This window comes from Pelobates fuscus, chromosome 6, assembly GCF_036172605.1.
Source record: "Pelobates fuscus isolate aPelFus1 chromosome 6, aPelFus1.pri, whole genome shotgun sequence".
Classification (NCBI taxonomy): Eukaryota; Metazoa; Chordata; class Amphibia; order Anura; family Pelobatidae; genus Pelobates; species Pelobates fuscus.
This window is the reverse complement of record NC_086322.1, coordinates 52,841,852-52,858,145: the sequence shown is the minus strand read 5'-3', so window position 1 is coordinate 52,858,145 and position 16,294 is coordinate 52,841,852. Positions and strand designations below refer to the sequence as shown.

The following is a 16,294-nucleotide window of genomic DNA, read 5'->3' as shown; positions in this document are numbered from 1 at the left end:
GTCCAAGGTGTTAAAGATTCCATACGCAAGGGAATCATTGCTGCACGCCCTGAATACAAGGTTGTTCCCCTAGATACGTTACTCCTAGTTGCTAGAGGTTTGGAATCTGCCCAAACCCCCAGAAGACCCAATTCAGCTCCTCTCATGGTGGCCCGTGCCACCCCCATCACCCCTGGCACCAAGGGTGTCAAGTTAGAGGACGTAACATGTTTTAATTGTGGGGCTAAGGGACACTACAGAAGTGACTGTCCAGAACCCAAAAGGGAACCGGGGGAGCCCAAAAAGTTTCCTACAGGGGAGCCCAAAAAGTTTCCCAAGCCTGCCCCGGCCCCTAAGACCATGAAAACGGTTCCAATTGTTGAGGAACCAGATGATGATTAGGAAATTGGCAAACCTGTGTCATTAACCCCTGTCATGGCAGTGTTTACAGGGGATAAGGGAGGGGGGCCACTTGCCACAGTGACTTTACCCATTGAAGGCCAACCTACCACATTTCTTATTGACACAGGCGCAGCCCGAAGTGTTCTCAGAGAACAAGACCTGCCAGACCCATCTTTCTTGTCAAGTATTGATGTCTCCTGTGTTGGAGTGGATGGCCAACCGAGACACAGTCCTCTAACAACCCCTCTGCGGGTTGGCACAAGCTTACTTGCTCGTTTTGTAGTTTCCTCCACATGCCCAATTAACCTGTTAGGCGCTGATGTCCTTTCACGCCTGCAGGCGTCTATAACCTTCACTCCAGATGGACAGGTAGAAATGTCTACACCTCTATCTGTTTCTGACACTTCAGCCCTGTGCTCCTTACCTTTGATGCTGCAATTAGATATACCCAATGAGCAAGCAGCAGAACCCAGGTCCAATTTCCCAGATGAGTTAAAAACTCAGGTGCCTGCTAAGTTATGGTCCTCAGGCCCAGAGGATATAGGTCATCTAAATGTCCCACCTGTGGTGGTTAAGCTTATCCCAGGAGCTAAGTTACCAAGGAAACCACAATATCCTCTAAAACCAGCACAGGCTGCAGCCATTTCTATTCACATCAAAGCGCTCCTGGAAAAGGGTGCTTTAGTGGAGTGTAAATCAGAATGTAATACTCCATTATTTCCTGTGAAGAAGAAGACTCTAAAAGGTGAGCCAGTAAAGTACAGGATGGTTCAGGATCTCCGTGCGGTCAATGAAGCCACTGTCCTGGACACCCCTCTTGTACCAAACCCCCATACCCTGCTCTCTGGCGTCCCACCTTCTGCAAAGTATTTCACAGTCATTGATCTAGCTAATGCCTTTTTCAGTGTTCCACTAGATCCATCCTGTCAATACCTGTTCGCTTTCACCCATGAAATGCAACAATATACATGGACTGTCATGCCCCAAGGGGCACAAAATTCTCCAAGTCAATTTGCCAAAGCCATGTGTACTATTCTTGACCCATGGCAAGCTGAACACCCAGAAGTTGTTTTACTCCAGTATGTGGATGATTTGTTGCTCTGTGGAGATGATATACCCACTACTGAAAAATGTTCAATTAGTCTGCTTTGCTATTTGGCAGAACAAGGATGTAAAGCTTCGCTTCTCAAGCTGCAATTCTGTCAACCCTCTGTGATTTTCCTTGGACATTGCCTATCTCAAGGTACCAGACATCTCACTCGGGACCGAGTCAGAACAATTCTGGACATTCAACCCCCAAGGACTTCAAAATCTCTTCATGCCTTCTTAGGCCTCATTTCCTACTGCAGAGCATGGATCCCAGAGGCCTCTCTGCTTATGCAACCTCTCTACGATGCACTCAAGTCAGATCCATTCGGCCTGACCAACGAAGCTCTGGACAATTTCAAATCTCTTAAACGTGCCATTGTCTCTGCTCCTGCCTTGGGCCTACCAGACTATACCAAGCCTTTCAAATTATTTGTCTCTGAAAGACTAGGTCATGCTACAGGAGTTCTTACCCAAACCAATGACTTAAAAGGCCGCCAGAGGCCTATTGGATACTTTTCATGCCAACTGGACATTGTGGCTAGAGGGACCCCTTCCTGCCTTAGGGCTGTTTTTGCTGCAAGAGAACTTATTGAAAGAACTTCGGACCTGGTCCTTGGCCACCCGTTGGTTGTTTTGGCCCCTCATGACATCTCTGCCATTATCAACCAAGTCCAGCTCAAGCACGTGTCTCCCGCTAGACACCTACGTCTGCAATGTCATCTTCTTCTGCCTGACAACATTTCTATACAAAGGTGTCAAGTTCTTAACCCATCCACTCTTCTTCCACTCCCTGAGGGGGGTATCTACTATGGGTTTGTCACAGATGAAACCTACATTTACCTTCTCTGTGGATGTATCAAGAAAATGCATCCACATTTAACTTTTCACGAGGACAAGACACCTCTCTGTGAAGGTCCAGATTACGCCTTCTGTACCATGTGGTACAAGCCAGACATTACTCCTGAACCTTGCTATGAAGATGAGCTCTACCACTGGTTTGAAGTAAAGCTCACTGCCCAAGATTTCTATTGTGACTCGGAAGGCAACAGCATGGTCCTGATCCAACTGCCCCCAGAACTCAATTACCTATACCATCATTGGGATACTGCTATTCCACATATTCCTGTTACCAAGTTAAAGACAAGATCATGGAATGACCTTGGGCCCATGGCAAAATTATGGGCCACCATGGATGAATCACAACTACAGGAAAATGGCATTGCCAAATACCCAGCAACTGACCTTCTTGAAGCATGGCCACGACATTTCCTGGAAAGAGAATTTAAAGACCTAGTTATAACAAATGACTATGACCCAGAAACTCCTCATGACTGTTTCGAACAGATGAAAATGGAAACAGTACACTTACCAACTGTGCATGAGAATCCATTACCGGATCCGGATTTTACTCTGTTTGTGGACGGTTCAAGGTATGCTGATGAAGAAAGAAAATACCATACAGGATATGCCGTAACCACAACAGAGGAAGTTCTCAAGTCATCACCTCTACCGCCAGCAATGTCTGCGCAAGAAGCTGAATTGCAAGCCCTGACTTCAGCATGCAAGATTTCCAAGGGAAAGCGTGCCAACATCTATACAGATTCAAGATATGCTCTGGGTGTGGCACATGACTTCGGCCTCATTTGGAAGACAAGAGGATTTCTTACCACTGCCGGTACACCAGTCAAACACAGCTCTGCAATCAAGGAACTAATGGATGCCCTCCTACTCCCTGAAGAAGTGGCCGTTTTGAAAGTAAAGGCACATGGGAAATTGGATTCAGATGAAGCAAAGGGCAACCATTTGGCCGATCAGGCTGCTAAGCAAGCAGCCAGAAATTTGCAGGAAGTGGATGAAGAAGTGTCCGGTCAAGAAGAAGAAGTTCCTATCTTTACCTTACAAACTCTTCCTACTGACCTAAGAATTCTACGAGAACAACAAGCTATAATTACCCCTGAAGAAATCCAGAAATGGAAGAAGAAAGGAGCTGTCCTAAAGGACGGAATTTACTACAACAATTCTAAATTTTGCCTTCCAAGAAACTTATACCCAGCAGTTGTCCAATGGGCCCATGGGCCTGCACATCTGTCAAAAGACCTAATGGCCGCCCTCATTCAAAAATATTATGAAGCACCTGGAATCACAACCCTGATCAACAGCTTCTGCAGGGCCTGTGTCATTTGTGCAAAATGTAATCCAGGAAGACCAATCAAGGTGCCTGCAAAGCACCTAGCAAAACCCATGTACCCATTCCAGAGAATTCAAATTGATCATATCCAAATGCCCAAGAGTGGGTCTCATGAATATGCACTAGTAATGGTGGATATGTTCTCAGGCTGGCCAGAAGCCTACCCTGTAGCCAATATCACTGCAAAAACAACCGCAAGACGCCTACTTACAGACATTGTATGTAGATTTGGACTTCCAGAAGTCATTGAAAGTGATCAAGGCCCAGCCTTTACAGCAACAGTGACTAAAGAAATTTGGACTGCTCTGGGAGTGACCCTAGCCTTCCACACCCCTTACCACCCACAAAGTAGTGGTAAAGTAGAGCGCATGAATGGCACTCTAAAAGCCAGAATGTTAAAAATGTCACAAGAAACAAAAATGCCCTGGCCAGAAAGTCTGTCAATAGCTTTGTTCAGCGTTAGGCACACACCTAGAGGGAAACACTCGTTATCCCCATATGAAATTCTATTTGGGACAGCACCCAGGCTAGGTTGTTATTATCCACAGCAGTTACAGCTTCAATCAGATGTTTTAATAGACTATGTAACTGAACTTGCAAGTGCCTTGAACAAAATACATGCCCAAGTTTTCTCTTCAATTCCAGATCCTGATCTGAACACAGGTACCCATAACCTGCTTCCCGGAGATTGGGTTCTGGTTAAGAAGTTCGTGCGGAAAAGCACCCTGGAACCAAGATTTGACGGGCCATTCCAAGTTCTCCTGATCACCGCAACTTCCGTCAAATTGGCCGGCAGGCCACATTGGATCCACGCTTCCCACTGCAAGAAGTCTCCTGCCCCAGAGGAAGCAGATACCGCACAACCATGTACCTCTGGTACATTGTCTCCTTAATTAGTTTAATTAAGGCCCAGCAAGTAGCCATCACTAAAGATGTTAGTGGGTACACCTTCTGGTATAATTCATCATGTACCCGTGTGGCTACCTATACCTTTGATTATTGTGACATCGTAGAATGCCCATTCACTACAACACAAATCCAGAATATCTATAGAGATATCCCTCATGTAAAAGATCCATATGTTTGTGTAGTTGACAAACAATGGGGGCATAATTGTGGCCATTGGGGGGCGGCGGGATGGAATGCCGGACCTTCCTGGGGCTACAAGCCAAAAAGTGCCTTATCTAAAGTAGATGATCATGGTAGGTCCCTCCTTCAAAGAATGACTCTGAGAAAGCCTGGAGGAGGCACACCAATGAAATTAATTCTTAATGTTGAGCATCCAAGCCCAACAGATGCAGACCAGTATGTATTGGGAATGTACTGGAAAAAGGGTTCCTATACTAAATTAGGGCATTTCTACCTTAAAGATATGTGTAATTCCCCTGAGTGGCGAGGAGCTACTCATATGGTCACAAACCCATTAAAACCACACATCCAGTCCTTTAAGGACATGATGGCCATTGCTAACCCCACCTTTGAAGATACTATGGCCGCTGAAACAGGTTTTAATGATGTTAACCTATGGTTAGAATGGATGAAATATAATGCCAACAAACATAACCGAACCGCATGCTATGTGTGTGGTGGTGCCCGGCCTCATCTGGGCACTGTACCTTTAACCCTGCCAGTAGATGAAGAAAATTGCATTTTAAGTCTTTTTGCCTACCAATATAATTTCAACAGGTCTCAATGTCAAGCATGGACAGCGGAGTATCCTCTTATAGCCAAAAATGTAAGACCTCCTCATGGTGTTACCGTATATAAAGGTAATTACACTTGCTATGTCAAACATGATGGGATTGGTAAATTTGTGGGTAACTTTCCCGCAGGTTATTGTACTACCTATAGAACTGTTCCTGTACGTTTGCTGCAGCAGCACACTAGGTCACTGGGAGATATTTACTGGTTGTGTGGGGATTTACAGTTAAGATCCAGAATGGACACAGAGTGGTGGGGGGAGTGTACATTGGCCAAGGCCATTATGCCTATACACATTATTTCTGACACACACACCAACACCCATGAGTCCAGCCACACTAAGGCCAAGCGTGAAGCCCCAGTAAAAGGAAGTTTTGACCCTCACATTTACATTGATGCCATTGGGGTGCCTAGGGGGGTACCCAATGAATTTAAAGCAAGAGATGAAGTTGCTGCAGGATTTGAATCAATTTTTACCATAGTTACTGCAAACAAGAACTTAAATTGGATAAACTACATTTATTACAATCAACAGCGTTTCGTTAATTACACCAGAGATGCCCTCCAGGGATTAGCCGAACAATTGCAGGCAACATCCCAAATGGCCTTCCAAAATAGAATAGCCCTGGATATGATCCTAGCCGAAAAAGGAGGGGTATGTAAAATTTTGCCCGACACCATGACATGTTGTACCTACATCCCAGAAAACACAGGTCCTAATGGTAAAGTTACATTAGCCATAGCAAAATTAAATGACCTCTCAGAAGAATTAAAAAGGAATTCCGGGATAAAAGATCCCTGGGACAGATGGTTTGGTTGGATGACGGGTTGGAAAAAGGCTTTAATGTATATTGGTATGGCAATACTAATTTCTTTTTTTATCTTTGCTCTTCTCTTTTGTTGTGTCTTCCCCTGCCTGAGGAAAGCTCTCACGAAGACTATTGACCAAGCGGCACCCACTTTCACACTACTTGATGTTGATGACCAAGATTTCCAGGATCTCAACTCACCCTGTTTGCCGCTGCAATCCATCCCTTTTGATGATAAAGTGCGAGAGTTCTAGGAAGGGACCACCTTAGGGACAGCATCTGTCAGTGAATGGTAAAGGCCCCGTGTTGGAGAAGTGGTGGATTAGCTGCCATGGGATACCCATGGGTGTGAAGTGTTCGAGAGCCATACTGACAGATGAGCTAGCCTAGTAGGGTCAGAAAATAGGGACAGACTTGCACTTTGCATTAACACCTAGCTAGCGGCCACGGGGTTTCTGTGCCTTTGGGCTAACACGTCTTCTGGTATTAACAAATAAAGTTTTTATCTCTTAGAATCTAACATTTCATAGGGGGGACTGATGTAGAATTATTAAAAAAATCTTATTGTATATATATTGAATTGCTGCTCTAACTCTGTATTAACCTGATACTGTGACAAATCCTCCATTTTGTCCTCATAACCTGACTTCTTCATATGAAAACTACATTACATGACAGTATTTCTCAGCACATCTAATACAATAGACAAAGACTGTATTCTCCATAAGGATATGACTAACCCAGGAACTGTTGAATTTCCCCTAACTCGCAACATAGTATAATTTAAAGGCCATGAGAACACAGTAGTAATGAAATGTTCTATTCATAAGAGACCTTGCACCTAACCACGAGATTTGACATCACCGACCGAGTAAAATGACGCTCAAGACCCCTTGTCCCCCACCCGTGTCCGAAAAAGTACCACCTCTTGGTGGGTGGACACGGAACTAACCACTTAGCTTTTGATCCAATTAATTATATTGATAGGTGGACACTAACCCAGACACTTAACAATTAATCCAATTAATGATGTTTATTCACTGTTATCTTGATAACCAATGATGACGAAAATGTCTCTTAAAAGGGCCTGCGCGCCCGCTGATTCTGCACTTGCCAATAAATTTCCTCGAAGTTATTTTAACCTGAACTCCGTGTGTCAGACTGAATTACTTCAGCGTATATACGCAATTCAATTCTCTTTAATTTGGACAGGAACAGATAGACACTTAAACATTTTGGTTTACTGAAAAAGTACCATAACAAGGGTACTATAGTGCCAGGAAAACGAGTATGTTTTCCTGGCACTATAGTGGTCCTTTAATACAAAATGAATTATGTGTGAACTGTAATGTGGGGCAGGGCCTGACTGTCAAGCTGAGCGGTTGTGTTTTTGCAGAGCTCTAAGAGGACCGTTGATCTTTAACCTACAAAATGACCTTGATTGCTTTTGTCTTACACTCTTGGGGGCTCCAGAGTATACCTAATGAACGTGTTTAAGACGTTAGGCAGCAACACTGAGGCTTACCTGTAGCCTACTTGGTGAACTGTATGTGTGGTAGGCAGCCAAACCATCTATCCTCATGTCATAGACAGCTGCCAGTGCTTAGATCCCCGTTTCCCCCCTTGCCCTTGAGGGATATGCCTTTTTTACCTGCTTGTGTTACAGAGGCACTGTCAACTTCTAAGGGAGGTGTCAATGTTCTCTCCAAGACAGCATATGTCACGTGCTCCTTTGAATCTTATGTCCTGCTACCATAAAGTCTGGATAAGGTCATTACTCACTGGCTGAGGTGCGACCATAGACTGCAGCTTTCCATGTTGGAGCTTAACAGAGACACATGAATTCTTATATCCACTTGCCTACTACCTGCAGAGAGTCTGGTTCCACATATTGTGAAGAAGGCTTATGCAGCTCAGAGTGCATTAAAGATGTATAAGGGCCCACTACCTACCTGCCCTTGGAAAAAGCCACAGACAGCCAGAGGTGTACTCCTCCACGCCATCAACATTTCCGCACTTACCAAGGGAGGGCATCGGCACCAGTTGGACCAATGACGCTTCTGCTCATCCAATTATGCCATAAACTGTTAGGGAACAGTTCTGGGCTGCAGGATTGACTCGGCACTGTGCTATCTTGCTACCTAGGGGCTGATCTGTGGATGTCTTACAAGCGGTGTTAGAACATCCAGATACATTGAGAAGTGCTATACATTTATGATTGTACCACCGTTCAATTTTTCTTTTGCTTGTGTATTTGTCTTTCCATAATCTAACAGCACAGTTACCGTATTTTTCGCTCTACAAGACGCACCTGACCATAAGACGCACCTAGTTTTTACAGTAGGAAAACAAGAAAATAAATGTGTTCCTTATCCCCCGTCCCATATAGTGTTCTTCCACCCACTCCCCCCCCCCTTCCATGTCCCATATAGTGTTCTTCCACCCACTTCCCCCCCTTCCATGTCCCATATAGTGTTCTTCCACCCACTCCCCCCCCTTCCATGTCCCATATAGTGTTCTTCCACCCACTTACCCCCCTTCCATGTCCCATATAGTGTTCTTCCACCCACTTACCCCCCTTCCATGTCCCATATAGTGTTCTTCCACCCACTTACCCCCCTTCCATGTCCCATATAGTGTTCTTCCACCCACTTACCCCCCTTCCATGTCCCATATAGTGTTCTTCCACCCACTCGCCCCCTTCCATGTCCCATATAGTGTTCTTCCACGTCCCATATAGTGTTCTTCCACCCACTCCCCCCCTTCCATGTCCCATATAGTGTTCTTCCACCCACTCCCCCCTTCCATGTCCCATATAGTGTTCTTCCACCCACTCCCCCCCTTCCATGTCCCGTATAGTGTTCTTCCACCCACTCCCCCCCTTCCATGTCCCGTATAGTGTTCTTCCACCCACTCCCCCCCTTCCATGTCCCGTATAGTGTTCTTCCACCCACTCCCCCCCTTCCATGTCCCGTATAGTGTTCTTCCACCCACTCCCCCCCTTCCATGTCCCATATAGTGTTCTTCCACCCACTCCCCCCCTTCCATGTCCCATAAAGTGTTCTTCCAACCACTCCCCCCTCTTCCACGTCCCATATAGTGTTCTTCCACCCACTCCCCCCTTCCATGTCCCATATAGTGTTCTTCCAACCACTCCCCCCCTTCCATGTCCCATATAGTGTTCTTCCAACCACTCCCCCCCTTCCATGTCCCATATAGTGTTACATAGTTACATAGTTAGATAGCTGAAAAGAGACTTGCGTCCATCAAGTTCAGCCTTCCTCACACCTGTTTTTTGCTGTTGATCCAAAAGAAAAAAAAAACAAAAAAAAAAAAAAACCCCAGTTTGAAGCACAATTTTGCAACAAGCTAGGAAAAAAAATCCTTCTTGACCCCAGAATGGCAGTCAGATTTATCCTTGAATCAAGCAGTTATTACCCTACATTGAAAGATTATATCCTTGAATATTCTGTCTTTGCAAGTATGCATCTAGTAGCTGTTTGAACATCTGTATGGACTCTGATAAAACCACTTCTTCAGGCAGAGAATTCCACATCCTGATTGTTCTTACAGTAAAAAACCCTTTCCTTTGCCTTAGACGAAATCTTCTTCCACCGACTCCCACATAAATGTGACCACCCAGCTTTCCTACCTTTGGAAGAGCTGGAGTGGTTTGGTTTTCCCTGTAATCCAGTGGGGCGTCAGTCATATCACTGGTCTGCTTTCTAGCGCATGTTTTAGTAAGGTTGGCATATTCCGGCTAACGGCATCACTGGTGGGCGTGTGAGCTGGCAGAGCGGTAACAGCTCCCTCGCACGCCAGCCCAAATCCTCCAAGAGCCTCACGCCCATGCTCTCCATCTGCAGCGAGCAGATCGGCAAACAGACAAATGACAGTGCATCTGCCTCCACTCATAGGCAGCCGACCACCCCGGGGGCCAAACTGGCCAACTAATCCCAGAAGTGAGGTCAAAAATCCTAGTCGCCATGGCGACTTGTCGAGTCCTGATAAAATGGATGACAACCTAAATCAGTTTGAGCACTCTACAGTGGATTACATTACAGCAAGGTAGCTACCCCTAGAAAGTAGACTACCAGAATCTAAGAGGGTTATTCACTAATGTGACAATTCAAAGTGAATAAAAAAAATTTAAAAAAATGTAAAAGGTCAAAATAGCCAAACCGGAAAAAAAAAATAAAAAAATCTCCAATTCAACTGTTCTTGCAGCTCAATTACTTTTGCCTTACAGCGGCTCTATCACCCCTAAATTCAAATAGGGGTTATTTTTATAAAGATAAACGCTTTATGAAATACTAATTTTTACTGCAATTCCAGCCTACTCTAAAGATATACTGAGACAAAGCCTCTGTATTTTTCCTCCACCTGACAAAAGGCAGAGCTACATTTTGTCATTCTTGTCCTCTTTCCCTAGCCGCATACGCCCGAGAATGCGGTGCCGACATCAGATCCTGGCAGCTCAAACCCAGGCGCGGACAAGGACCAGACAGAGGAGGGCGCCGGCACCCGCGAGGGTCAGGTTCAGTAAGTATAACCTACCTTCCCCTGCCCAGCGTATTCACAAATTACGCAAAGACAACAGTCAGTGAGTTGCTGTAAAGTTTTAAATTTCACTTTTTTTTCATATTTCTCCCTTTTGTGAATAAGTGTTAAAGTTTGATGTTTTAGATTAGAGACATGGCACCATAACCCCTTCAATTAGATTAAATGGTCTGGGTGCCAGCATAGTGTCCCTTTAACTCCAAATTACCAAGATATAAACTGAAACCTTAACAATAGAATGTGCCTAAATATCTGCACCCTATGTAGTATTACACACATTATACAGAGTAACCCTGTTAGTAATACCCTGACAGTTATGTTATTAAATCAGGTTATAGATCTGGGTAACTGGAAATACTGCAGTTAAAAGGGAATGGGATCACTACCTAAAAATAATTTGTAAAAAATAAAATAAAATTAAAATAATAAATATATATTTTCTTTTTTCCCCAGAGCAAAAAGCTCATGAGTTCAGCACCTCCCTCCGCCGCCATGTTAGACACTGTGTACATACACTATAATGGGAGATGCCTTACATGTCCATGCTGTCTTCGGTTGCCATGGAGACGGTCAGCAGGTAATGACCAGCTCTCTCTTTCCCACACTCTCTGTGCCAGCGGCCGCTGTCACCGCGCGGGCTGTTTAATATGGCCGCCCGCCAGACCCATGCCACGCGCGGAGCTCACTGCGTGCCACGTGGGGCGGGGGTGGGTTTCACCCGCAACGGCTCCTCCGTCACGTGACTAGCCTGGACAGACGTTCTACGTTCCAATCTGGAGACTCCGTTACGTCACTGCTGTCACGTGCTTCAGTGGGCACATGTTTTGGGGGAGCAGTCTAGGGGTAGGCCACAGAGTAACTTTAACACATACACACACGTTATAAAATGCTCATTGCACATGGAAACAAACCAGGGCTCAAGCTGTTAATATTGAATGCACACAATGGCTTTACAAATTACATTAAACATAATTTAGTATATTATTATTATTTTATTATTTATATAGCGCCATCACATTCCGTAGCGCTGTACATTGGGGGCCTGTTTCTTATAAATAACACTGCATGAATCAATACAGACCCCAAGCATAAAACTGGATGCTGGCTGTACTCATAACAACCAGGGATTAGACAGATTCCTTTATCTTGAGATCCCCTTTTTTTGTGCTTGACAAAAAGTCCATAGGGAGTTGAAGGGACACCATAACCACTACAGAAAACCATCAAACTGAAGAAGAAGGAAAAAAAAGCTGCAACACCATTTGCTACGTTGCAGTCTGGCGTAAGTGCTACAGCTAGTGAGATGAGGTGTGGATCTTAATAGCTTCTTCTCATCCTTCGCAATATCGGTCTACAAGATATTGCTCTCTCCTGGTGCTCCTCCTACCTCTCCCAGCGCTCTTTCAGTGTTTCTTTCTCTGGCTCTGCTTCTTCTCCCCAACTCCTCTCTGTTGGTGTCCCCCAAGGTTCAGTCCTTGGTCCCCTACTGTTCTCCATCTATACTGCCTCCCTTGGTAAACTCATTAGCTCCTTTGGCGTCCAATATCATTTCTATGCAGATGACACGCAAATCTACCTGTCCTCTACTGATCTCTCCCCGTCCCTCTTGACTAGTGTCTGACTGCCTCTCTGCTGTTTCTAACTGGATGGCTGCCCACTTCCTTAAACTAAACTTGACCAAAACTGAAATTCTGGTCTTTCCTCCCTCAAGTGTTGTTACTCCTGTGTCTGTCTCCCTCCAAGTCAATGGTGCTACCATCAGCTCCACCACGCAGGCTCGCTGCCTAGGTGTTCTCTTTGACTCCGACCTCTCCTTCAAGCCTCATGTTCACTCTATCGCCAAATCCTGTCATTTCCATCTCAAAAACATTGCGCACATCCGCCCCTACTTAACGCCAGATGCGACTAAGGTGTTGGTCCATTCCACTGTCCTTTCACGCCTTGACTACTGTAATCCGCTTCTCAGTGGTCTTACGTGCTTCCAACTTGCGCCGTTACAGTCCATAATGAATGTGGCGGCGTGGCTCATCTTCCTGTCCGCCCGCACCTCCTATGCCTCACCCTTCTGTCAGTCCCTACATTGGCTTCCTATAAAATATAGAGCTCAATTTAAAATTCTGGTTCTTGCTTTCAAATCTCTACATAATGCTGCTCCCACCTATCTATCCTCCCTTATACACAAGTATGTCCCGTCTAGGCCCTTACGATCTGCTGAAGACTTATGTCTATCTTCTGTACGTACTACCACCTCTGATGCTCGCCTTCAAGATTTCTCGAGGGCTGCACCATTCCTGTGGAACTCGCTTTCCTAGATGCTCACCCAGTCTCCACTCCTTCAAAAAATCATTAAAAACCCACTTCTTCATAAAAGCGTATCAATTAAACTGTTAATAACTCCAGACTGATTCATCTTCTGCAACTGTCATTAGTCTAATACTATCCTTACCTTTTTGTGTCATTTTACCCCACTCCCTCTAGCATGTAAGCTCATTGAGCAGGGCCCTCAACCCCTCTGTTCCTGTGTGTCCAACTTGTCTGGTTACAACTACATGTCTGTTCGTCCACCCATTGTAAAGCACTGCGGAATTTGATGGCGCTTTATAAATATCATAATAATAATAATAGGCACATTGTACAAATAGACCTCAAAGCATACTCTTTTGTGGTGGAATTTCAGTGAATGTAAATTTAGTAGGCTGAGATTTCCACATGGCATATGTGTATGTTGTGTCAGTTAGTTAGCTACACGTAGCTAGGATACCATCATCAATGTACTGAGCATGTGCAGGAATGCAGGAACTGAAGTTGCATTTATTTCCTTTGTCTGGGATGAGCCATGTGGTCTGACCAGATGTACAAGTCTATACTCTGCTCATGGATTGGTTAAAGGTATATGTGGGCGTAGCTATTAATGGGAGGAGTTATAGTATTATATAAGGAATGTACACCATGTATTGGTCTCTCAGATATTTTTGGAACAGGAGTTCATCTGAGGCCCGATCAGTATGTTAATAAAGACTTCTTACTTCCTGAAGACCTGCATCCATCTCTCTGTGTTTGGCTTATGTTAGTTTACTCGGTAACACTTTGGCTTAACAACTATTTTAACAACTGCTTACTTGACTACCAAATTTAACTACTAAATCATATGACTGTTACAGTTTGTCCCCATCTCTTTAGACTGCCACGCGTGGCCACTCCTTTGGTAGATCTGACTGCACTTGATCTCTGGTCCTCATTGTTTCCAGTCAGCGTACCTACCTGTGGCCCATGCCGTTTGACACCCGCCAGTCTGTTTTGCAGTTTATTGACGTAAAAGAGTGTACTGTGTCTTTGAGACCAAAATAATTTTTTCTCGGTGACAATTATTCAAGTATTAAAGTGCAATATAAATTTCTAAAGTGCTAATAATATAACGCACAATGGAAGTTAAGCGCATAAAATTGTACCACTTCCCAGTAATCACACAGAAAGCATTAGCATAGCGATGAAAGTGTTCACAACCTGTGAAAATCCACTCTCCAAAATGTACATAAAAACCTTACAGTATATTACCAGGTAAGTTCAATATGACATAACATAGACGAGAAAAGTAAAAATATATAGTGTAACAAAAAAAACAACAACTTTTATTCATATAACTATAAAAACAAACAAACAAAAAAAAAACGGGCAAGTACCATCCTTTGAATCCTTTCCTCCAGTGAGGCACAATACCAGGCGTTCTGATCAGTCTAAAGGCAATATCAGACCTCTGAAACGGGGTGCTGGGTAGCGCTACAATTCTTCCAGGAGGCGGGGGTTTTCAGGATTGCGTGCGTAATTACGGTAATACTGTGATGATGCGTTTCGCTGTTACAAAGGCTTCTTCAGATCACAACCAAATTATGAATTTAAAACGAAATACGGTAATGGAGATTTTTTTTTATCAATCATTTTATTACGTTTTACTAGAAATGTTACTTTTCTTTTAATTTGCCCTTGTGGCTTGCAATATGTGGGTTGCACTATACGCCCACTCCGCAAAAGGATTGGTGAACATGTTAATAATTTAAAAGATTTCACACAACACACCGTTTCCACACATTCTGAAAGAATATCGTAACATGGACCTAGGAAGCTTAGCCTTTCTGGGAATACAAGTAGTTAATAAACCCTATAGAGGAGAAAATGTATTTTGTGCTTGTATAGATTTACAAATGTGTATATATACACACACACACACACACACACACAAGATAATTCAACAATCTCTGGCACTCTTCCCACAAAAGCAATCACGAAAAAATACTGACCAAGGTGCTTCTCGGTGTGTATATAGAATCCCAAAGAATGAGAGCACTCACTGGCTTTAGAAAAAAAGTGTATTTAAATGTTAAGCAAACAAATCAACGTTTCGACCGTCAAGCGGTCTTTATCAACATCTTGATAGACCGCTTGACGGTCGAAACGTTGATTTGTTTGCTTAACATTTAAATACACTTTTTTTCTAAAGCCAGTGAGTGCTCTCATTCTTTGGGATTTATTTTTTAATTCCTTTTATTAATATTATTAAATACTTGTATTTCCCTTTTTCTTCCCAGTAGTAGATGTTATTGATATATGGATACTCCTCTTGTGAACTTTTAATCTGGCATTTGTTTCTGATATAGAGTAATTAATTTCTTAATATGGAGCATTTTATCAAAGGTCTAAGTACTAGTTTCGTTGATATTCGTCTTTTGCACTAAATTCTGCAGTTTTTACCTTATGTTAATGAAGTTTTAAGATGTAACTAATGAGATCACTTTATTCTCTGACTCTTTGGGATGTAAACGCCCATAAGCTCGACTTAAAAGAGACTGGCAGCAACTTGCAGATCTGAGGAAGACGACTTGATCAGCGAAACGTGTCATCACTTTTGATGTCATTACGGCACATCAGACGTCACTATCCCTGCCTCCTAGAAGAGTTTTCAAGCCGAAATTAAATCCCACAGTCTTGAGAAGGGCGGTACCCAGGCTGGCAGACAGACCTCACTCTACCAGGGGACTCTATAAGGTTATCTAAGCCTAAAGGGGGACTATAGTTACCATAACAACTACACCTTATAGTATTTGTTCTGGTGAGTAGTCAGTCCTTGCAGGCATTTTGCGGTATACACTCTTATCATAGAAAAGGCAGTGTTTACATTACAGCCCAGTGGCCACTCCTCAGATGACTACTAGTGGTGCTTCCTGGGACAGTGCTGCACAGTGTGCACTGACATTCAGTGTCTAGACTTTCTGCTAGTGATGTACCGAACTGTCCGCCGGCGAACAGTTCCCGGCGAAATTAGCGTGTTCGCGTTCGCCGTGGTGGGCGGACACATGCGCAGTTCGATCCGCCCCCTATTCGTCATCATTGGGCAAACTTTGACCCTGTGCCTCTCGGTCAGCAGACACATTACAGCCAATCAGCAGCACTCCCTCCCTTCCACACCCTCCAACCTCCCTCCCAGCATCCATTTTCGATTAATTCGGAAGATGCATGCTTAGTGAGAGGAGGGAAAGTTTAGCTGCTGCTGATTACATAGGGAAATTGATAG

The 16,294-nt window shown here is 44.1% G+C and overlaps 1 protein-coding gene across 1 annotated transcript in view; it reads right to left on the bottom strand.

Annotated features, from left to right (window-relative positions):
• LOC134566052 (piRNA biogenesis protein EXD1-like) overlaps positions 1 to 11,331 on the bottom strand; it is a 73,782-nt gene extending 62,451 nt beyond the window's left edge. The window contains exon 1 of the mRNA XM_063425764.1: positions 11,265 to 11,331. Coding sequence (XP_063281834.1) covers positions 11,265 to 11,290 — 26 coding nt within the window. The 5' untranslated portion in view covers positions 11,291 to 11,331. The remainder of the gene's footprint in view (positions 1 to 11,264) is intronic.
• Between the last annotated feature and the right edge of the window lie 4,963 nt (positions 11,332 to 16,294).